Source organism: Gopherus flavomarginatus, chromosome 1, assembly GCF_025201925.1.
Source record: "Gopherus flavomarginatus isolate rGopFla2 chromosome 1, rGopFla2.mat.asm, whole genome shotgun sequence".
In the NCBI taxonomy this organism is placed as follows: domain Eukaryota; kingdom Metazoa; phylum Chordata; order Testudines; family Testudinidae; genus Gopherus; species Gopherus flavomarginatus.
In genome coordinates this window covers 233,889,451-233,914,221 of record NC_066617.1, presented here as the reverse complement: position 1 = coordinate 233,914,221, position 24,771 = coordinate 233,889,451, and the positions used below count along the sequence as shown (strand labels likewise).

General features: G+C 37.4%; 1 protein-coding gene across 10 annotated transcripts in view; it reads left to right on the top strand.

The window, feature by feature from the left end:
* The window catches only part of FRMPD4 (FERM and PDZ domain containing 4), a 478,200-nt gene that overhangs the window by 450,747 nt on the left and 2,682 nt on the right, over nucleotides 1-24,771 (top strand). For all 10 annotated transcript variants that reach the window (XM_050963167.1, XM_050963177.1, XM_050963218.1 and 7 more), the window contains 11 exons: nucleotides 654-758; nucleotides 3,186-3,293; nucleotides 6,002-6,133; nucleotides 8,395-8,514; nucleotides 9,167-9,303; nucleotides 10,272-10,398; nucleotides 12,995-13,084; nucleotides 13,690-13,872; nucleotides 19,805-19,943; nucleotides 20,583-21,644; nucleotides 21,960-23,225. In XM_050963167.1, coding sequence (XP_050819124.1) covers nucleotides 654-758; nucleotides 3,186-3,293; nucleotides 6,002-6,133; nucleotides 8,395-8,514; nucleotides 9,167-9,303; nucleotides 10,272-10,398; nucleotides 12,995-13,084; nucleotides 13,690-13,872; nucleotides 19,805-19,943; nucleotides 20,583-21,644; nucleotides 21,960-23,225 — 3,469 coding nt within the window. The remainder of the gene's footprint in view (nucleotides 1-653; nucleotides 759-3,185; nucleotides 3,294-6,001; nucleotides 6,134-8,394; nucleotides 8,515-9,166; nucleotides 9,304-10,271; nucleotides 10,399-12,994; nucleotides 13,085-13,689; nucleotides 13,873-19,804; nucleotides 19,944-20,582; nucleotides 21,645-21,959; nucleotides 23,226-24,771) is intronic.

Genomic DNA, 24,771 nt, shown 5'->3' with positions numbered 1-24,771 from the left:
GTTGCAGTGGGGGAGGTTTAGGTTGGATATTAGGAAAAACTTTTTCACTAGGAGGGTGGTAAAGCACTGGAACGGGTTACCTATGGAGGTGGTGGAATCTCCTTCCTTAGAAGTTTTTAAGGTCAGGCTTGATGAAGCCCTGGCTGGGATGATTTAGTTGGAGATTGATCCTGCTTTGAGCAGGCAGTTGGACTAGATCATCTCCTGAGGTCTCTTCCAACCCTGGTGTTCTATGATTCTATTATTCTCTTCTATGATTAAACAGTGCAAAAGTTTTCCATTTGGTGTTTGAATAAAAGGTCACTGACTAGTCACTGATCAAGGCTCACTCATGCAAACAAGCATGGTTGACAGCAATCAATGAAAAAGCCCCATGAGGAGTTCCCAGTGACTGTGTGAGCACTTTGTATTGCTCCAGTCTGGTCGCTGAATAAACTGCAACCTTTCAATGCATGTGTCTGTATCTACTTAATTTTTCCATACCTCCAGGAATACTATGATTTACGTTAATTATTCGATTAACAATGCACAGAGCATATTGTCACATAGTTGGAGTACCTGACATATGAGAAAATGGAGAGTATAGGTCACTGAGGCAAGAAGGATAGGTTATGCTTGAGAATTATATGACATGTTTTATTTATTTCTTCCAGTCTCCTAAATCAGCATTTATCAGTGCTGCAAAAAAGGCAAGATTGAAGTCCAACCCGGTCAAAGTGCGCTTCTCTGAAGAGGTCATTATCAATGGCCAGATTTCAGTGAGTACCTCAAGCCATTTTAACTTGAAGAAGGAACAAGACCATTTCAGTCAAAGGCACTCTATAAAGTTCTACAGAGAGAAAAGTGTACAGTAAGCACAACTTCGGTACCATTGTAGAAAATATAGTAGAGGTTTTGGAGAGACACATTTTAAAATATCTAAATAAATTAAAGTCCATTAATTAGGCTCAGAGCACTACAAACTTTTATAAATATACAATTTAAAATTCCAGTAGGATTACAGTTCATGTGTCTCATTTCTTAATTTAGCATATGATTTGTTTTTCTTCTGTAGAGTTGTTGGGGTTTTTGTTGTTGTTTTAAAGGAAATTTTGTAACTGGAAAACCTGTAAACTCCGGTGAAGTAGTATGTCAGGAAAACAGATTAACACTAATTTAAAGACCTCTTTAAAATTCAGTTTATCAACTGCATGTCATTCTTTCTCTAACCTGTCCCTGGGCAAAGTCAACCCTCCTTCCAAAGACAGAGCTTTTTAAAAATGAACTCCTGGTTTGCTTGCTTGTTTTATAAATTGCCAGAAGATGATGATTCATATATGTCTTCTTCTGAGTTCTTTGTATACATAGAGCAAACTCATAATTTTCATTTTGTTAATCGGCAATTTCACTTAGAAAAACCAGTAATCACCTTCTGTTTTGCCCCCCATGAATGAATCAAATTTCCTTTTAACATTACCATTTACGGACTGCCACAAAAGAAACTAGCAATATACATTATTGTTTGTGAATGATAATACTTACACTTCATTGCCAGCAACACATTGGTGAGACTCCACAGCATTCTCACGCTACCACAGTAGGGATGCTGTAATATAATCCGTGGATTAAAAGTATGGTAAATTAGCATTCTGCAGTCAAAGAGAAATTTTTGTTTTTCATTTTTAATTTAAAATCTTTATCTGTTTCAGTTTTAAGATTTAAATTGCACAGGATACAATAAACAGGAAAATAATATGTTCACCCTGAGTCATAGCAGTAACATATAACATCAACTTTTACTCATACAGTTCAAGTAAACAAGACTGAGTTCTTAAAAAAAAACCTGTATTCTTTTAAATGTATCTGGCCTTCTAGTTTCTAAAAAAATTCTTTCTTTAACTTATCTGAGGAAATATTATTTTAAACAATGGTTTAGGTTTCTGAATTGGCTTCAGGTGTCAGGAATATGTGCCACTTGCTGGTGAAAAATGACTTTGGAGGAGCCTGTCCCAAAACCCCACATCCCAACAGCCCTGAAATATAGGCGTTCGGAATAGAGCTGGGCAAAATGTTTCAGTTGAATAGTAAATTTGCCAGAAAATGCAGTTTCAGGATGACTGAAAATTTTCACCAGTTCATGAATAGTTTTAGCCAAATAAATAATGAGAAGGAAAGATTTTGAAGTTGAAATGGTTCATTTCCACATTTTCTAAATTAACTGTTTTGACATTTTGTTTTGAATCAACATTCTCTAAACAAAATGTCATTTTGAATTGACCTTTTGAAATTAAATATTGTTTTGACTTGACTTTCATTTCATAAATATTGTTTGAAAAATTTTGAATGTTTTTTCAATCAACCCAAATGAAATGTTTTCATTTCAGTGAGGAAGAAATTAAACAATTCAGTTTCTGTTTGAAATTAGCCTTTTTTTCTGAACCAAAAAATCATTAATTTACTCAATTCTAGTTCAGAATCCAGAGCTGTATTCATATCCTGCTGTTTGGCACCAGCCCTCACTGCTACACATTGCAGGAAAGAGTATTGACCAATTCTATCCCTGATGCATCTTTAGGGATGTCCATGAAGGTACACCAGGGATGAATTTGACCATATGAGTTTAATTTGACATCATGAGAGGTCAGCCTGTTATACAATGTAACTTTTACAGTGATGTGATAAATAGTTCCCAAATAGATATTTTCTACCTGCATCTGCATAAATCACACTTTCTTGCACAACATTATTGTAGAAAACAAAGCAATGGTGCAAAAGGACAGTTAAAATTGATAAATTTGCAGGGATTTTGTGCTGCATTCTTATCACTTAAAAACAAACAACGGAATCATTTCCACATGAAAATACAGATTTCTGTTGTAAATGAGGACAGAACTTTCATTATGGTAGGCATTTACTTGTAATCAGATTTATCTATTACAGATGGAAAAGCTAATGCTAGCACCATAGTTTCAGCACTGTGGACGTGCAGTCTAACAATTGGTGCGTCTGTCACTTGCAGCTATAGTGCATATCACTGGAGTCTCCTGAGGCAAGGCATTGCTAATTCTGCTTTGGGTTTGATCCAACATTCCATTTTCAGACATCACCAGCCTTCCCTGCTGTGTGCTGTCCTTCCTATAGAATAAAATTTATGTTCTTCTTGTTGCATGCAAAGTGTAATCTAATTCACTAATCTGTTTTAACAGGAAACTGTTAAGGACAATTCACTTCTCTTCATGCCAAATGTACTGAAGGTATATCTTGAAAATGGGCAAACCAAATCCTTCCGTTTTGACTGCAGTACTTCAATAAAGGTAGGCTAATCTACCAAACCTCATAACGTACACTGCCAAGGATTCCATTAAAGCATTCTGAAAGGCCTTTGTAACAGAAGAACAAAAACTCCAATAATTTCAGAATTTGGGCCTGAGCCTGGACCGTCGTGTTATTCATAGCTGGCTTCATAGATGTGAATAGTAAAGAAGTAATAAGATTCTGCTCTGGTTTTCTGCCAATAAAAGCATAATGTTGTATCAATGAAGCAAAAATAGGAGTGATAATTTTAATGTGACTGCAGCTTAATTTAATTATATGCATGGACCTTGCTAAGGTTTGATATTCTCCCAAATGCCAGCATGATTTGTCAGCAAAGCCAGAAGGTAAGAAGATAAAGATGTTGGTTGCTAATTGAATATCATCTAACCTGTAGTCTAGTGAAATCAGGATGGGATAACGTAGAGTTATTCTGACAATAAATTGTTCATGTCAGTGTATTGTCTCCTTTTCTTCAACATATTTCATAGAGAGCCTAAATCACAAGGTGAAGTTGTGACATACACTTAATGCAAGTAGGGCGTAGAGCCTGTTCTGTTCAGTTCTAGGTAGGTTCTTCTACCTCACTCATCACTGTAATATCTGAGCACCTTCCGATAGTGCATTAAGAAACATAACTAACAGCTGACGTGTTTGTTCCTGCATGTGTGCAGTGAAGTGTTTTGTTTGATGATGTCATACACACACACATTGCTATGTGTTTATGTTAGAGAAGGCAAGGTCAAAGAAATGCACTTTGCAGTTATAATGGAAGGGGTGAGGTTTGTGGTGGTCCTTAGTTCCTCTGGGAGTTCCTTCCATAGCCTAAGACCAGTGCCCAAGAAAGCTCTGTCAGGATGACTTCTCTCTGTCAAAGTCACAGGTGAGTTTTCAAGGTACTATAGTGATGAGGATCATATAAGTAGATAAAGAGTGACTTGAGGGATTTCTTCTTTTGCACTTCAGCACCTGATGTTTTCTATCACAACCATTTATTCAAAATTTTCCTGTTTTATTTTTCAACATGAGTCTCATGGTGATTATTTCATGATGTTCAATCAGTTTGACCTCAGTTTTCTTCAGCTGCAGTGATAAGGACAGATTTTTACTGAAGTGAAGGCAGGGAAATTTTGATTAGTTGATTAGAAGATACTGGGAACTGGGAGAGAAGATTGGTTAGGAATTAATATCAGGTGCTATACAGATTAAAGAGAAAAATGTTGGCTGGTTTTAATAATTGGACGCATGCACTTCTTATTAGCATATTCAGAAAAAGCAATTAGTAAAAAGCACATGTCACAGTGTCATGTTACTTCTCTTTAGCAAACATCTTTCTTCAAATTACTGTTATATTGTTTGTTTTTGAGCACAAATTAGAAGTGTCAATAAGAGTAGATTGACTGGGTAGGTTTTAAATTCCCTGTGAGTCAACACAGTAATAATAGTAACTTGCACTATTTAAATGGTAGCTTGCAACTGGTTAATGACGTGGTTTATTTTTTAAGGTTTATAGACTCCTGTCCAATCACCAACACACACACACACACACACACACACACACTCCACTCTTGCACCAATTTGTTATACTTCCATGAAAAATGGTTAATTGATCTATTAGTTGGATTGTTATTCATCAGATGCTCTCTTTAGGATCCAGATGGATAGAATTTGCTAATGTATATTTAACAATCATTGGGATGAATGTAAATGCTTTAATAATTTCACCAGTATATCGTAAATCTGCATTTCAATGTTGATTTTATTTTATCTTTCCCTCTGTCACTGAACTTACCAAACTAACAATAATTGCCAAATCATGTTAATGGTCTAGATATGCTTTATAGATCAACATAGAAAGTAAAGTGATAATTAGGAATAGTTGAACAGGTTTGGGTGAAATAAAGATTGTATTTAAACAATTTAATACTTAATTGTAATTTTAGAAACAATTACACTTGAAATGATCACCCTTATTTTAAGATTTATGTCATTGTGAAAGAGTTTTGCTATAATCCCTGTCTGCCTCGCTTTTATAATAAAAACAAAACCCCAACTTTGGGGCTGCCTAGGAGACGTCATTATTGTTGACTTTATTTTGATCATTTTTAAATATATAAATATGGCTCTACAAATCAGGGGTATTAATGTCTCTTAACAAGAGATTTGACTGCACATTTTTTTAAAAATCCTTCACTATAAGTACAAATCTATTCAGATTCATTGAAATCTATGGGAATTGTGTCCAGTCTCACCCTATGATTTGGTGGTCCCACTTTGAAATGCTGGAGAGGTTTATGTTCTCTGTTTTGGAGGGAGATATTGCCTATTTTTAGGGTGAATCTGAGGCATATAGTTTTAGAATTGTGTGAACATAATTTACACATTCAGTTGCCACAAAAGACCATCCATCACAATAATTTTATATACAACATACATTTTTCGTACACAGTTCTAAAAATCTGGTCCCAAAGGTCTGGAGTTTAACTCAGAGAAGCCTAAACATAAAGGATCTTATTCTGCACTTGTTTCTATCTTGTATAATTGTTTACAGCTGTGCAAAGTGAGAGTAAAACACAACCATTCTGACTTGGAGTATTTAACTTCCACTTTATACTTGTGTGAATGACTAGACAATCTGCAAGGCAATGGAAAATCAGGCCGCAAGCCTTTTGTGATTTTAATCACATTTTATAAATCCTCTCTTAATTAGGATGTCATCTTAACGCTCCAAGAAAAGCTTTCCATCAAGTGTATTGAACACTTTTCATTGATGCTGGAGCAGAGGATTGAAGGAGCTGGAGCCAAACTTCTCTTGCTGCATGAACAGGAGACTCTAGCTCAGGTTGGTGTAATAATACATGGAAGTTGATATTAGATCATCTGTAAATTAACTGTTCCTCCAATTACTTATGTGAATTAATTAAGATGCACTGAATGAAACACTACCAGCATCTACACATGATTACTGGTTATGATAGTATGACTCTCCCGGAGAGTCAGTTTGTCTATTATCTAGACATCATATTTTGATGCTTTGGTAGCCCATTACAAAGGGATATGAAACTTCATAAGTGATCATATTTATAGCTAGAAAATATGTATCATATCCTTTTTCATATCATATATAGTACTACTCATAAATATAATTGAACAGACAAAAAGTTTCATTGCAACAGGCCAGAGAACTTTATTCAGTTTATCAAACTCTATTAAATACTTATGATTTAGTCTTTTGCATCCTGACTGGTTACCAAGATATTTCTGTGTAAGTTGAAGCCGTCTTCCTTCTGGTCATTTCCCACCTATTTTAGCAAAACTTTCCAAAAAAGTTTCGGGGGTCCTATGGAAAAATAATTACAACTCTCAAGGGCACTGTGATCATGTAGTTAAAGAATGTATCATAATGCAAATGCACAAGGAGGCCTGTGCAACCCTAAATCTTGTATTTCTTAACTTTGAAGTGCTTGATTATGCAACCTGAACATTCTTTGAACATATTTTTGTGCGTCATTTATACGAAGTATATGGGATTTTCAGAAGCACTCAGTGCTGGCCTCACTTTGCTCCCTCTTTGAAGTCAATGGTAAAGCTTCCATTGAAATCAATGGGAGCAGAGTTAGGCCAATGCAAGGGGCTTAAGAAAATCCCAGTCAGAGCTTTTATGTATACACACACACTATACCTTGGTATTTGGGAACAGAGATACAGAGAAAGTGCAGGACAATCTAAAGGTTTGGAGGTGTTTTTTAAGCAAATATATTATACACCTCTACCCTGATGTAATGTGACCCTATATAACACGAATTCAGATATAACGCGGTAAAGCAATGCTCCGGGGGGGGTGGGGCTGCGCACTCTGGTGGATCAAAGCAAGTTCAATATAATGCGGTTTCACCTATAACATGGTAAGATTTTTTGGCTCCCGAGGACAGCATTATATTGAGGTAGAGGTGTGTGTGTGTATGTGTATATATGTATATATATATATACACACACACACACACAAAATATATTACAAAGATTGCTAGAGCAAGACAGTTATTCCTTAAAAGATTTTAATGCTAAGCATAGCTTCTGTCAATCAATGAATAGAATAATATGATTCTAAATTGTTAATATATAATGTTATATTTATAAATAATATAAAATGCTAACTTTCTATCCAGATTTGGTAGAATTAAATGGACTACATTTATTATGCATTATTCTATGGCTTTCTTCATTGGAGTTCCTACTTCAATTTACCATCGTACACTTGCTACTGACAATATTTTATTGTAGCAGAAGTGGAGAATGACAAATTTATCCGATTTTCCCACAACTTACTTGGTAGCTTGACTTTATGCTACCATGTAAATATGCTCAGCCTGCTGTTACTTTTAAAAGTTTTATGCTGCCTGTCAATTAAAGAAGTTTATCTTGAAATAGTGGATGACTCTATTGTCATCATGGTAGTGCAAGAGTCTTTATATCTCTTGCTCTAGAATCACATAGCTAAAAAAGTGCTTAATAGTGATTGACTCAAATCTCTTTTACAAATAAGGTTTTTTTTTCCCCCTGGAACCACCACCTATTATTTTCCTTTCTCAAAAGGTAATTTTCAATAAGATTTTCTTGCAAATCTGTATCAACAAATGTTCTGTGACTGAGAAAAAAACATACAAACAAAACCTGTTTAATCTATTACTTTGAGGGCTACCAAGATCAAATACTTGGAAATCATACCGTGAAAGTCTCTTAAAGTTAATTCACTTTTTTCATGGAACAACTTCACTGTCAGTGGAGAATAACTATATCCAACATTTCAGTTTGCACATTGCACTGGAAGAATCCAGTACTTTCATTGCACTTAGATGTGTTTGGGCAGTTTGTGTCCTGATAAATCTTCAGCTGTTCCTGGTCCCACACACATACATATTTAAAGACAGACAGAGTTCAATTTTCATTTTGCCAAACCTGATGCAATGCCCATTAAGTCAAGTCAACGGAAGTCTCTCTGTTGACGTAGGTGGGCTCTGGATCAGGTTTAAAGTGTCTAAAACTAAGAACAGCATTCCAAATCCAGTGTTTCAAAGTGCTAATAAGATAATTGCACTCTTCTAGGTAACCCAGAGGCCAAGCTCCCATAAGATGAGATGTTTGTTCAGAATCAGCTTCGTCCCAAAGGATCCCATTGACCTTTTAAGAAGAGATCCAGTTGCTTTTGAATATCTATATGTACAGGTAAGTGAAAACATAACTAGTCTTAGTATAAGCTAAGAAAACATGTAGATGGCAACTTTGAATGTACTTTTTGTTTGTGCTTTCACAGATAAAAATTGGGCAATGGGAGGGTCCTGATTTTTAAACATATTGATTATGTTACCTAAACCCACCACAATCTGAAAGATGTGCAGGTGTTTATTTTCCAACAAAGTCCCTATCCCCTCCAAGTCCTCACAGAAATACCTCTTATATGCTAATACTGTGGCATCCTTCCAAAGAGTATGCAGCTCTAGGAGGCTTAAGGAAGTGAGCTGGCAGCACTTCCCAGCAATTGTTTCTTGTCCTGTAATGTCATTCATGGAAAATCTCTTGGAGAATAGGAAAGATGGTGCGCACACAGCGGGGATGCAGGCAGAACATGCTTGTATCAAAATACACATGCCATTTGCTCTTTGGCAGCTACCTGGATTCTTCTGAGGCATCCAGACTTTCATGAATACCCAGCGCATCTGAGAGACATAGCTTACTGTCAGTGTAATGCCAGCTTTCAGCATGGGGTCAATCCATAATGGAGCCATCTTTAAAATCTATCAATAAAAGCTTGTTTATGCTTCGCTTTTTAAGTCAAAGATTTTTTAACTTGATGCTCCCTCTCCTGGTTCTTTGACAGAGCTGTAATGATGTGGTTCAGGAGAGGTTTGGACCTGAGCTGAAATATGATATTGCTCTGCGGCTGGCTGCATTACAAATGTATATTGCGACTGTGACCACCAGACAAACTCAGAAAATCTCCCTCAAATATATTGAGTAAGTATAGTGTATAGAGCATTCCTCAAAAACAAAGGTTAGAGAGTGTTTGTAGGTCTTTTGCATGTTGGTCGATTGGTCTGTCTGTCTGCATATCCTGATTTTAGGTTTGTGTGCTTTCAGTGCACTTTTAATTCTCGTATTGTACTTGCCCATCTGTTGACTAAACCACGCTTAGCAAGATGGCCTCTACCTGAAACACACCAGCTTTAAACCTCTCTTCCTCTGTGATTGCCACAGACCCCGGAGCACTGAGCTGAGAGCCTCATGTGATCCCTATGGCTAATTTGGAAGTGATTCCACTTCACTTTTGAGGGGGCAACATTTGCAGCTCTCCCCATCCAGAAGGATGGTCAGCACAACACAAAGCCCCTGAGAGAGAGGTGCAGTTGCCAATTTTGACCTGATTGTTCCTTGACTGTTGCATACTAACAGTGTCTCCAAATACACAGGTTGTGTAACACATGCTGAGCTAAATTGCCTTCTCAGTTACCCTGGTGCAACCTGTGGCCCAGTGTGCTCATAGCGGGGTGTAATATGAAATATAGGTCTAAAAACCCCTTATAAAGAACAAATAAAACAGAGCAAGGAGACCCTTGCCATTGTGTCTAAAGAAACATTCCTTATAGAAAATGTAGAATTGTACCACGGTTTATGCGTATATTCTTGCATCTATTCATAAACTGGAGGTGAGGAACTAAAGATTAAAAATAAGAGTCTTTGAAAACAGCTTGGAAAATCCCTGGGGTAGTAAGAGCCTCACACTGCAAATGTTAAAGCATCTTATTTTTCTATGAAACAGTATGTACTCTGAGTACAGAAAATAATCTGTTATAGCACAACTGGTGCCTTCACCAACTCTCCCTGTGCTTTCAGGCATTCATTTGCTCAGCATCACAGCCACCATCTAGTCTTAGATAAATAATCAACACAGGAATGTGAAATTAAAGATATGCCTTTTATTGCAGAAAAGAATGGGGATTAGAGACTTTTCTTCCATCTGCTGTGCTGCAAAGCATGAAAGAAAAGAACATAAAGAAAGCACTTTCACACCTTGTCAAAGCAAATCAAAACCTAGTTCCTCCGGGTAAAAAGGTATTTGCATCTTAATGGAAAATATATTTTAAAGACCAGAGAGGACTGCATGCACGGGAAATGTTTAAAATTAGTTCTTTGGAGAAATACCTAGCCAGTATATTTTCAAAGATTGTTAGACTGTATAACTTTCAGTGCCTATTACCACATTTCCAAGAACAATTAAAAATAATTAATTATACCCCAGCTAAAGCATCTCTTCATTTTTAGAATGGTGGAAAATTGATTATTAACCACCAGGGTATGCCTAGGATTTTTAAAATTCATTTAGCGCCTGCTGTTAATGGCAAACTTGTTAGAGAATTACGTTCTGTATGCTTCTAATGCTCTAAGCTATGTTAACCACTGAGCCTGGCACAGACATAAGACATTTTCATGGTACTACAGGATGATTTGCTCTGGCGCCGCAAGGTAAAGTGACCACAGTTGGCAAGATGTCACTTGATAAATTATCTCCCTTATTGTAATTGAATCTTCCGTGTTGTTATAATATGCCTAGTCTTGGTATTAAGCCTTTGCTTCAACCGGGAAAACTGTGAGGGAAAATGTCTGTGGACATTTGTCTGTTTATACCATATATATGCAGCTTTTAGATACTGAGACACTCTGTGAATGGCAGAATACCAGCGGCTTGATCCAAAACCTATTGAACTCAACAGAAAGACACCCATTAACTTCAGTGGGCTTCAGCTCAGGACCCAAGAGATGAACATAATTCTGTGTTTATTTTAGTACCGCTAAATGTTAGCGGTTAACTGAAAGCTAATTGCCAAATTTTTAACTGAACAAACTAATGTGTAGCCTTTACATAGTTGCAGCAAAAGCTGAAATGGTGTCAGCTCTATGTATTTTATCATAATAGTTCAGGTATGTTTGAATCCATCCCTGCTGCTGGATTCCCAGCTGGCAATAGTGGCCCACAATAGCTTATGCTATCTTCAGTTACAACAGAGATTACAATGCTGCCTCCCTGATGCACACCTTGACAAAATTATCTATGCTTTTTGTTACCTTCAGGTTGGGCTGCTATCATGTGCTCTGCTGAGGGCTTCTCTTGAAATACATAGTACAGCCACCTGCATGTTTAGCAGGACAAGACAACGTGAAAACCCTGGTGCTCTGTAGTGGCTAACAATCCACTCTGGGAGTAAATCCAGGAAGTGGTTATCTTCTATAAATTTGGTTCCCTTCAGTGATTAGGACCCTTCCTATCTCAGAGGTTTTGTCTCTTTTTCACAATCATTGTGTTCCATGTGACTACTTTAGCTATCTGTCCCCAGGACTGAATCCCTAGTGAAGGATAGGAGAAGACATTTTCAGTAGAAGACTGAGCACTAAAGCCTAAATCTGGAGACCTGTAGGATGCAATGCATGATAAATGTATTTATTCAAATTTTCCTAATATGGGCATGAGGTATACCACTGGACAGGATGGAGTGGTAAAATCATAGAAATGCAAGACTGGAAGGGACCTCGAGTAGTCATCAAGTCCAGCCCCCTGTGCTGAGGCAGGACCTGTAAACCAACATCATCCTTGACATGTGTTTGTTCAACCTGTTTTTAAAAATCTCCAATGATGGGGATTCCATAGCTTCCTTTGGAAGTCTATTTGATAATTTAACTGCCCTTATGGTTAGAAAACTTTTCCGAATATCTAACCTAAATCTCCCTTATTGCAGATTAAGCCCGTTCCTTCTTGTCCATGTGCCCACTTTTTGGAACTAAGGAGGGCTTGATTTGCATGCAAAATATATTTTTTAAACTGTGGATTTTGAGGTTTTTGCCTGAGCAAGGGCTGCAGATTTTGGGCTACATCATTTGTATGAATTTAAGAGAGTTTTTTTTTCAGTCTAAAAATTATACTTGAGTTCTTAATTTTTAAATTGTTTTCCCCAAAAAATTAAACAGCAAGCAAACACAGCAGTCCTGCCCCCCCCCCCAAAAAACCCTTCATTTAAACCTATTTGTAAATTATTCCTATTTTTCATGGGAATAAATTATGGCATGTTTGTATGTATCTCTTTCTATTTTTCAGGTTCATCCTCTGTTACGGGTAGTGGAAAAGTAACTAAATTACTTCTTAGTAGTAAGTTAGAAATAAAATCCTATATATGACAAGTATCTAGCAAAATGTGCCATTTATAGCTGTTCTTAGCAATTTTTTTAACATCTTGTTCTTTTTAAATTCACATTGGTAAACCAAATTTTAAAGAACTGCTACTGATAGTGATCATGAATAGGAACTCCAGTCTACCCTTGAAATCCCTCAATGAACAGATGTTTAATCTGAGTAGTCTAACATTTTCCTTTTACTGCAAAAGTTCCTATGTACTTGCAGTGCCCTGATGCAACCCATGCATGAGTCTTGAGTACATCTGATCAAAATAAATAAGATTTTAATTCCAAGATCTGAAATCCTGTTCCTTCATCAGGAAGTCAAATATGTAATGATTTATCGTCAGTCTGATGAGCTCTTGTCACAGTCCAGTCTCCTTAGGCTGTGTAATCATGTTTTAGTTCTTCCATTTCCATATGTGTGGATTTCCCCCATTGCATCTTACTCCTGTAATAACATCAGAGGTTTCCTTCTCCTCAGCTGTCTGCTCTGCAAGCCAAGGTGCATTACCTCAAGTTCCTCAGCGATCTGCGATTATATGGGGGGCGTGTGTTCAAGGCAACATTAGTGGTAACTTTTTCCTTTATTTTCTTGATAATTTTCTCCCATTAATTTGTATCTGCCTCACTCTCACATTTGCTTTAAGGAAATTCAAGTCCAAATCAAACATTCTAAAATAACATATACACTATGTTGGATCATACCACACAAACACTTTTGTTTTATTCTTCTTGAAAATGTCTTCCGTTGTATTCTGATTTGCAGCTTGGAGGTAACAGTCATTTGATGGATGATACTATGGGTATAATTATAAAATACTAAAGCTGTTGAATAAAAAATTATTCTTTTAAGACATATACTCTACATCCACCCATGAAAACCACAATACAGTCAGTTTCTAACAAAAAGAAATTGTGACATGATAACTCTTATTTTATTCATTTTACTATAAATCTAGTACAATCACGTACCTGTTGTTGGTTTTGTTTGGTTTTGCCTCTTACCGAAGAATTTACTAACTCATGGCAAAGAACTACTATGCAAATGAAATCTCATAAAAATGAAACAGGGTAGAAGTGGTGTTTTTGTTTCATCTTATTTTATTTTTGTTATGCAAAACCTGTGAGGTTTCTTACTCTTCTTTTAATTTTTATTTTCTTCTGTTTATGTTATAGCAAGGAGAAAAGCGTTCAGAAGTGACTTTGTTAGTAGGGCCCCGCTATGGTATCAGCCACGTGATCAACACCAAAACGAACTTGGTGGCCCTGCTAGCAGACTTTAGCCACGTTAACAGGATCGAGATGTTTACAGAAGATGAGAGCACTGTTAGAGTTGAGCTCCATGTCTTAGATGTAAAAGTAAGTTGACTGTTGATTTGTATCAATTTAGTATCTTAAAATAGCACGATTTTCATTTTCCCTCTGTATTGGAATAGTTGATAAAGTTGTGCATGATTTTGTTATAAATATTTCATGCTACCAATATTATGAACGTGTATTTTAGAATTGTTTTAGCCAAATGGCATACAACTGATTGCTTAGGAACATAGGAATTTCCATATCACTTAAGACCAGCTAGCTAGTCCAGTAGTATTCTGTTCCAGATGCTTCAGAGGAAGGTAAGAGAAACCCCATAGTGGACAGCTCTGGAACAACCTGCTTCTTCCCAGTCCCAGTAACTCTTTATTCTATCTACTGTAATTGTGGGGGCTCTTGTTCTTCCTATAAATGTCTGATCCTCTTTTGAATCCTACTGAGCTCTTTGCCTCAGTGGAAATGAGTGAAATTTTGCATATTACATCCTCTCTGTGCAGTTTATAGGATCTTGAAGCTTTATGGTGGAAGCTTTCATAGACTTTCTATAGAATTGTATAGAGGATAAATAGAGCTTAAAGTGGGAAATATCACAGTATGCAAAAGTTCAATACTTTTAAGCTAAGGATGCTACCAATTTTCCTTTTTCTTACAAAGGTATATGGTTTACCAAGCTCTTCTTTCAAACACTTAACTTTTATTGACACGTATTAGTTCAGTATATTTAAGTTGATAATATTGCTGCAACTTGATCTGGATGCACCAGAAAACATTATTGGCTGGTGAGCACCTTTAGCTCCCTGGACAATAATAATATCAGAAGATCCCAGAGTGCTTTATAGCTATTAATGTCACAGAGCACCCCTTTGGGGTAATTATGTGGATGGGGAAACTGAGACAGAGCTAAATGACTCATTTTGTTCACACAGAAGTTTTGTGGCAAAACCAGGAATCTCCTAGTCCTACGATGTAATCAGAAGATCATCCTTCCTCTGTGTTTAAGACCAGGTAGTTTGAAGGAGCCAGGAGATGGGAGTCTAAGAAGGCTAAAATACTTTATAATACTAATTAGAGCTGTTGATTAATCACACTTAACTCATGCAATTAACTAAAAAAAATCACGATTAATCACAGTTTTAATCGCACTGTTAAACAATAAACTACCAATTGAAATGTATTCAATATTTTGGATGTTTTTCTACATTTTCATATATATTGTATTCTGTGTTGTAATTGAAATCAAAGTGTATATTATTTTTTATTACAAATATTTGCACTGTAAAAATGATAAACAAAAGAAATAGTATTTTTAATTCACCTCATACAAGTATTGTAATGCAATCTTTTTGTTGTGAAAGTGCAACTTACAAATGTAGATTTTTTTTGTTATATAACTGCACTCAGAAACAAAACGATGTAAAACTTGAGAGCCTACAAGTTCACTCAGTCCTACTTCTTGTTCAGCCAATCGCTAAAACAAACAAGTTTGTTCACATTTATAGGAGATAATGCTGCCCTCTTCTTATTTACAATACCATCAGAAAGTGAGAACTGTCATTTGCATGGCACTTTTGTAGCTGGCATTGCAAGGTATTTGCGTGCCAGATATGCTAAACATTCATATGTCCCTTCATGCTTTGGCCACTATTCCGGAGAACACTCTTCCATGCTGATGGTGCTTATTAAAAAAATGTGTTAATTAGATTTGTGACTGAACTCCTTGGGGGAGAATTGTATGTCCCCTACTCTTTTTCACCCACATTCTTCCATATATTTCATGTTACAGCAGTCTCAGATGATGACCCAGCTCATGTTGTTCATCTTAAGAACACTATCGCTGCAGATTTGACAAAATGCAAAGAAGGTACCAATGTGAGATTTCTAAAGATAGCTACAGCACTGGACCCAAGGTTTAAGAATCTGAAGTGCCTTCCAAAATCTGAGAGGGACAAAGTGGGGTGCATGCTTGCAGAAGTCTTAAAAGAGCACACTCTAATGTGGAAACTACAGAATCCAAACCAACAAAACAGAAAATCATCCTTCTGCTGGTGGCATCTGACTCAGATAACAAAAATGAACATGCGTTGGTCCTCACTACTTTGGATTGTTATTGAGCAGAACCCATCGTCAGCATGTATGCATGTCTCCTTGAATGGTGGCTGAAGCATGAAGGGACATATGAATCTTTAGCACATTGTTAGCCAGCTACAACAGTGCCATGAGAATGCCTGTTCTCACTTTCAGGTGACACTGTAAACAAGAAGAGGGCAGCATTATCTCCTGCAAATGTAAACAACTTGTTTGTCTGCGCGATTGGCTGAACAAGAAGTAGGACTGAGTGGATTTGCAGGCTCTAAAATTTTACATTCTTTTATTTTTTAATGCAGGTTTTTTTGTACATAATTCTACATTTGTAAGTTCAATTTCCATGATAAAGAGATTGCACTACAGTACTTGCATTAGGTGAATTGAAAAATACTATTTCTTTTGAGGTGTTTTTACAGCGCAAATACTTGTAATCAAAAATATATATAAAGTGAGTATTCTACACTTTGTTTTCTGTGTGGTAATTGAAATCAATATATTTGAAAATGTAGAAAACATCCAAAAATATTTAAATAAATGGTATTTTATTATTGTTTAACAGTGCAATTAATCGCACGATTAATCGCGATTAATTTTTTTATCGTTTGACAGCCCTAATACTAATAGCTAAGCAACACAGACCAGAAAGCAGAGAAGTAATCTGTAGTAACCTGCCAGTTCAGTGAGGGAAGAGAAATATAAATGATGAGTATCAAGAATGACAAGGAAAATGAGTCGCGCAAGATTTATACGGACTAATTAGCAAGAGGGTCAAAATATCTATTCTGCTTCCTGTCAAAAGGAGAAACCTACCAAAAGTAGTGTTATGATGGCACATGAATAAGGATATGGAAATTTTGCATATGATTATCAATAACTGAAAAATAACATGAAACAGAAGTTCCACTATCACAGTGCGTAGGCCTAGGAAGTGGTTGATATTGGCCAGGAAATAGACATGACCATAGCAACTGGAAAATACTTTAAATACAAAATAAATCTGCTCAAACCCTTGACAGAAATCCAGAATGAGGGCACCACTAACAACATTTGCCTTCCACTTGTGATGAATTCCTCCATGGGATGCAAGGGGAGGGAGTGGGCCTCACTGAGTAAGGAAGGGGTAATTTACATCTGCCTGTAGCAGCACTAGTGAATGTGGCCAAAGTCTTCATTCCCCAATCAGTAAAAGGGAATGATAATATCTCTCAGGGTTATTGTGAAGCTTAATTAGTTAATGCTTGTAAAGCACTTTAAGATCTTTGGTTGAAAAGTTCTATAGAAGTGCAAACAGCTTGAGTCTTTCTTTTACCATTAATTTTCTTTTTCAGTATTCCCTCTACCATGTTATTTCCAAAAAGTCATCCATAAAAGTTTAGTTGCATATAGGTTACGAAAAGAGTGAACAGCAGGTCACAGTAATGCTCTTGATATTTAAAATCTCTCTGAAAATCATCTACTTTTATTGATCCTCTCATAAAATTCAGCATCAAGAAAGCATTTCAAACACCTCTCTATATACATGCACACCTGCTCCATCTTAAGACTAACATAATAAGAATTGATTCACTCATCTTTGGTTAATAATTTGTTTTAATTTTATGCCCAAAGTTGACTGCTTTGTGTCAAGCATGTGTCCTTATACCAAGGCTCCTGTACTTCTGAACAAAATCTCACATTTCCCAGAAGCAAAATGATAAATAACCGTAATAATAATTGCCTGGATTTTTCCATTGGGTCTGAAACTGCGTTATGTGAATAAGGGTGTCATGGAATTATGTCAACACCATGTGTATTGGCTTAAGATTCTACACTATGGATTTTAAAAAAACACATATACCCTTGTCAATAACAGATAAGTAAGAGTTAATAGAACAAAAGTGCTTCATATCTCTTTTGCCTGGAAAGGGTTAACGAGAACAGTGAGCCTGGCTGTCACCTGACCAAAGGACCAATCAGAGGACAGGATACTTTCAAATCTTGAGGGAGGGAAGTTTGTGAGTGTGCTGTTAGTTTTTGGTTGTTGTTCACTCTGGGGGCTCAGAGGGACCAGACGTGCAACCAGGTTTCTCTCCAATCTCCCTGATACAGGTTCTTATAGATCCAGAATGGTGAGTACGAGGTAGATAAAGCAAGTTAGGCTTATGTTTGTTTTCTTTATTTGCAAATGTGTATTTGGCTGGGAGAAGTTCAAATGTGTATTTGGCTGGAAGGAGTTCAAATATGTATTTGCTGAAAAGATTTTAATTTGTACTTGAATACTTAGACTGGGAGGGTATTCCCAGTGTCTATAGCTGAAAGACCCTGTACCTATTCCATTTTAAATTTACAAAGATAATTTTTACTTTTTTTTCCTTCTTTAATTAAAAGCTTTTCTTGTTTAAGAACCTGATTGTTTTTTTATTCTGGTGAGACCCCAGGGGACTGGGTCTGGATCCACCAGGGAATTGGTGGGGAGAAAGGAGGGAAGGAGGAGAGAGAGGCTAATTTCTCTCTGTGTTAGGATTACTGTCTCTCTCAGGAAGAGTCTGGGAGGGGAAGAGATAAGGAGGGGGAAAGGTGCATTTTCCTCTCTGTTTAAGATTCAAGGAGTTTGAATCACAGTGATCTTCCAGGGTAACCCAGGGAGGGGAAGCCTGGGAGAGGCAACGGTGAGGGAAAGGGTTTACTTTCCTTGTGTTAAGATCCAGAGGGTCTGGGTCTTGGGGTTCCTCGGGCAAGGTTTTGTGGGGACCAGAGTGTACCAGGCACTGGAATTCCTGGTTGGTGGCAACGCTACAGGTCCTAAGCTGGTAATCAAGCTTAGAGGAATTCATGCTGGTACCCCATCTTTTGGACGCTAAGGTTCAGAGTGGGGAATTATACCATGACAACCCTATTTTGTGCTTTGTCTTAGACAGCTATGATCAGAGAACCTTGTTTTGATCAAGAGGGCAAGTACACAGCCTCCTTCAGGACCAATTGTCAATTAGTTTGCAGGAGAGTCCAATAAAATCTTCCCATAAATGTGGATACTGCTACAGCAGGTGTCGGCAACCTTTCAGAAGTGGTGTGCTGAGTCTTCATTTATTCATTCTAATTTAAAGTTTCATGTGCCAGTCATATATTTTAACATTTTTGAAGATCTCTTTCTATAAGTCTATAACATATAACTAAACTATTGTTGTATGTAAAGTAAATAAGGCTTTTAAAATGTTTAAGAAGCTTCATTTAAAATTAAATTAAAATGGAGAGCCCCCCAAACTGGTGGCCAGGACCCGGGCAGTGTGAGTGCCACTGAAAATCAGCTCACGTGCCGCCTTCGGCACCCGTGCCATAGGTTGCCTACCCCTGTGCTACAGTGTGGCACTCCCGGACTTTCAGCGAGCTGTAGCAGTGATCATATGGGTCATTACAGTGCAGCAAGGTGCTGGGCTGTAGATCCACACCCTGGCTTTCCAGGCAGTTACTTACCATGTAGACAAACCCTAGGGTACATCAGTGAGAGAGGTGAAAGGTTTAGTTCTAAAATTTTATGAACAATATTAACATTTTAATAAGTTCTAGATGTTAAGCATCTTAGAACTCACTTGAGAATTGAAGCGTTTATTATTAATAATTATATAGACAGCAATACAAATATTAGTTAAGCATCAAGTGAATTTAAAATGTCCAGTTAGACATTTTCCTTGCTTCATCTCCCGAACATTTTGTACCCTATATATTGTTTTCAATCAGACCTTTCAGAGCTGAGGAAAACTAATTTATTTTTTGATTTTCCAATGTAGCATTTGTGAAATAATTCCTATAATTTACATTTTATAAATATACTAATTTTAATAAGTCATGTTTCAGCAAGTAAATGTATTAAGAATGAATAGCCTTAACGAAGACTTGGTTGTTTCCTTCATAGCCTATTACTCTGCTAATGGAATCATCAGATGCAATGAACCTTGCCTGTTTAACAGCTGGATACTATAGACTACTGGTTGATTCAAGGCGCTCAATATTTAACATGGCCAACAAGAAAAATGCAGGAAACCGAGAAACAGGTATTTATTGCATAATGCATTAACAGAAGTCACATGTATAAAACAAGGCCTCGATACTGTGACTGGACCCACGCGGACAAAATTCCATTGATGTCAGTAGTGCTGTGTGCAGGTACAGGGGTATGTCCACTCAGATCTGATTGCTAGTTTGGGGCCTAGAGTTGTAATATATAAATTCGGCTTTGTAGTATTTTAAGGTTCAGCCATTGTTCGTATTAATGGTAACATAAAATGTTTAATGTATTACTCCTCGTGCCACAGTGAAGCAAATGAATGATCATTTGTTTGCATACAGGTTATAACATTTTATATAACCAGAGTCTTCATGCAGAAATGTGAGGTACTGGGTTTTTTTAGGTTATCATAACAAGTCCTGGGTTATTATTTCACCTAGTTTTAGTTTAATTCTCTGCCCTTACAGCATAAAAACATCCAGTTAATCTTAATTCTTAAACCAAGAGATCCATATCTTGAAGTAGAGGAGCGTTTGAAAATGGTTTGACTGTAAAAGGGACAAGTTTATGCAGCTGTTCTATATTTAAAACATTGCTTATTCAGAATTAACAAGTCAATATTATAAAATTTGATGAAGCGGTTCATTTGTTAAATGACTGTTGCTTTTATTTTGCCAAACTGTAGGAAATGAAAATAGAGGGAAGTATAACCTCCATGCTTCTGAGTGGAACTGTGTACCAAAAACTACTACATTCATGGCTGAAGGGGATCAAGAGGTCCAAAGAACATTTGTAGACCCAAAACAGAAGACTGCAGACATTTCCGAAAGCCCCATGTGTCAAAAAGACCACAGGCATGTGTACATAGAAAATACCTATAATTCAGGTGGACTCGATCAGAGGCTGACCAAACAAGATGACTCCACTGAGGCAGCAGAAAACAGAAGTTTAAACCAGCAGTCATTACTGTCACTCTCAGGACTGGAATCTACCAAGAAAGCACAGGACTCTCCAAGGGGAGCAAAAGTATCCTTTATATTTGGAGATCACAGCTTGGATGGTATCAGTCCCCAAACCCTTGGCTATGAAAGACTTCTGGATGAAAGTCCAGAAGTATTGGACAAACAGAGAGCTATTTATATTAGCAGTACCAATGACATTAAAGGTCTAGAATTGTCTCCAGATGTTGAAAGCATTCAGTTTGCTACAAATTCTGTTTATGCAAGCATGAACGATGGCAAAATATTTGGAGCTGCAGAAGGGATAGAAGAGCCCTTGTTGCATGACATTTGTTATGCGGAAAACACAGATGATGTTGAAGATGAAGATGAAGTTAGCTGTGAGGAGGACATTATGGTAGGAGAAATCAGTAGGCCTACCCTTCTCAGTCTTTCTGGTTCAAGTGATGATATTATTGATTTGACATCACTCCCCCCTCCGGAAGGTGATGATAATGAAGATGACTTCCTATTACATTCTTTAAACATGGCCATTGCTGCTCCTCCACCTGGCTTCAGGGACAGTTCAGATGAGGAAGACTCTCAGCACCAAACAACACAGTATTTAGAAGACAAGGAGCAAGCTAGCAATGTAGGAAATGATGACATTCCAGTGTCACTCATTGATGCTGTCCCTACTAATACTGAGGGGAAGTGTGACAAGGGGCTAGATGATGCTGTAGTCTCCACTCTTCAAGCACTAGAGGCTTTGACTGCTTCAGAGGAACAGCAGACAAATGGCAATTCAGGTTCTTTCACCATAGTTACATTTATTCATTGAGCATCATTCCACTTCATCCATTTGCGCCATTTAGCCTTGGAAACATTCCATTCTATGTTTTTACCATCATGTATGCACCTCACATTCCATATCATGTGGTGGAACTACCATAAAGTTGCTAAGTTATCTTTCTTGGGGATTATGCAGTAAAATTGGAGTATGCTTTAAAATAAACCATAAAAATCCCTTTATTTTTATGTTTAACACACCCCATTTTCTTATCCATTTATTCAAGTGCCTCAGATGCTTTCATTAATTGGCTCTTATTTTTTGTGGCATGCAGGTGTAGCAATCTTGCGAGCATATAGCCCTGAGTCATCTTCAGATTCTGGCAATGAAACAAATTCTTCTGAAATGACTGAAAATTCTGAACTAACCGCAGCACAGAGACAGTCAGAAAACTCCACACGTATGTTTTTGACCACTAGTGAAGGGTACCAACCCCTTGTGGAAGAGCAAACAGAGTTCCCCGTTGCTAAGAATCAGGCTGGAGGACCACTTGCAAAATTCTCACAGTCCATAGCCGGTTGTCAAACTGCTGAGCTACAGTCAAAAGTTGTGCCTTCTTCGAAGCAGATTCTTCATTCAGACAATATGGAAATGGAACCAGAGACCATGGAAACAAAATCTGTCACTGACTATTTTAGCAAATTGCACATGGGGTCTTTGGTATACTCTTGTACTAGTAAAAGGAAAAATAAGATGACTGATGGTGAAGTGAAAGCAGCCTGTGATGGTAATGTTACTGTGAAGAAGCATCAGGGAGCTAAAAAAGCAGAGACTGATGAAGACCTAAACACTATATGTGGTACTCTTTCTTCAAGAGATGGTCAACGCATAAGCACTTTTAATGTGGAGAAAACTGCCTTTCGCCAAAGATGGTATGCTGCTGCCGATGATGAAGCAGCAGATAAACCAAGCTCAGAAACAGTGAATGGGAAGACATTTCCAAGAGTTTCTGGTCTTGGTAAAACAGATACTGGCTCTAAGAATGAAGTGAATGCTGAAGTTAATGAGGGTGATACTTCAGCACTTGGCCCAGGTGAAAACTTTTTGTCTGATATGACTAATGTGTCTTCAGCCAAAGACCTAAATGACTCAGAAGATGCACATGACCATTCTTCAAAGCTACCGGAAGCTGAGCAGAGTGTGAGTAGACTTTGTGAATATCACTTGACCAAGCGCATGTCATCTTTGCAAAGTGAAGGCCATTTTTCTCTGCAAAGCTCCCAGTGTTCTTCAGTGGATGCAGGATGCAGCACAGGCAGTAGCCCATGTGCTACCCCAGTTGAATCTCCTCTTTGTACTTCTGATGTTAAGCACATTATCTCGGATTCATCTGTGAAGGGCATTAGCTATATTCCAGCAGATGAAAGAGTTGCCATTTTTCCAAACCATGGAACAACGTACAAGGAACTACATCAGCAGTCAGAAGCTGTGTGTCATAGAATGACAATGCCTGCCATTCATTCAGCAGTTAATGCTGAACCACTGTTTGGCACTTTGAGAGATGGATGTCATCGGATCCCCAAGATTAAAGAAACTACAGGTACAGCAGTTTCAAAGCATGTGTTTTTAAGACACATATTTAATAGGGTGTATATGTAAAAACCAAGTGTGAAGATTACGTCATCTCTTATCTGAATGCATACTGTCAACCTAGAGTGGACAGTGAAATTAGGTCTAAACTGTTTCTATTCATTCTCAGTTTCTGGTTCTGCTGTGTGGCTTCTGCTAAAATAACCCCAATTAACATGTTGACACTCAGGAAAACATTTCTATTAGCATTAGCTTTTTTCAAATGTTTCCCAATCTCCCTGACAAGGCTGTCTATTGGAAAGAACATGGCTTGAATGCTACATCAGAATTTCTAAAATGTTGTTTCTTTTGATTTTCTGGATACTTCGGTAGAGCTAGATATATTTGAGCCATATAAGCTTTAACAATGTTTGTAAATTTGGGGTAGTGAAGGAATCTGTGATTTAATTATCACATATTATATACTATTTGCCTTCCATGTGGCTAAAATAAGTGACTTTTGCTAAAATAAACAGTTGTACAGAATAATCTCCAGATAGCAATATGAAAAGTGTATTGTTATTGATAGGCCAGGAAAGGCTTAGAGCACTAACTGTAAAGAAGAGAAAGAAATGGGATTAACTATGCATCCTTTTAATTTAAAAACCCATTGCATAAATTTCCTGTAGGGATAGCTTAGGTGCAGTATCCTAATCACATAATTTAAGACCTAATTGTCATAACATTTTTCCCAGATCTGGACCTTAGCGTCCAAAATATGGGTGTTAGCATGAAAACCTCTAAGCTTAGTTACCAGCTTGGACCTGGTAAAGCTGCCACCAGCCAGGAATCTATACAGTGCCTGGCACACTGTGGTCTCCCCAAAACCTTCCCTGGGGGACCCCCAGACTCAGATTCCTTGAGTCTCACAACAAAGGGGAATAAACCATTTCCCTTCCCCGTCCTCTCCTCCGGGTGTTCCCTCCCGGGGTTCCTGGAGAGATATACAGAAGCAAGCTCCGTGAATCTAAACAGAGGGACTCCACCCTCCCTGTTTCCAGTCCTGGAAAACAGAAGTACCGAGAGCTAATCTCTCTTCCCCCCCTCACCCAGAGGGTATGCAAAGTCAGGCTTAGTAAATCTAACACAAAGAGATTTTCCCCCTGACTTCTTCCTCCCACCAATTCCCTGGTGAGCTGCAGACTCAATTCCCTGGAGTCCCCACTAAAGAAAAACTCCAACAGGTCTTAAAAAGAAAGCTTTATATAAAAAGAAAGAAAAGGACATAAAAATGGTCTCTCTGTATTAAAGTGACAAATACAGGGTCATTTGCTTAAAAGAAGAAAATGAATAAACAACCTTATCCAAAAAGAATATAATTTAAACATTCCAGCAACTACACACATGTAAATACAAAAGAAAACAATATAAACCTTATTGTCTTACTATCTTTGTACTTACAACTTGGAAACAGAAAATTAGAAAGCCAGGAGATAGAAAAATCACTCTCATAGCCGAGAGGGCACAGACACAAGACAAAGAACAAAGAACTCACACACAAACTTCCCTCCACCCAG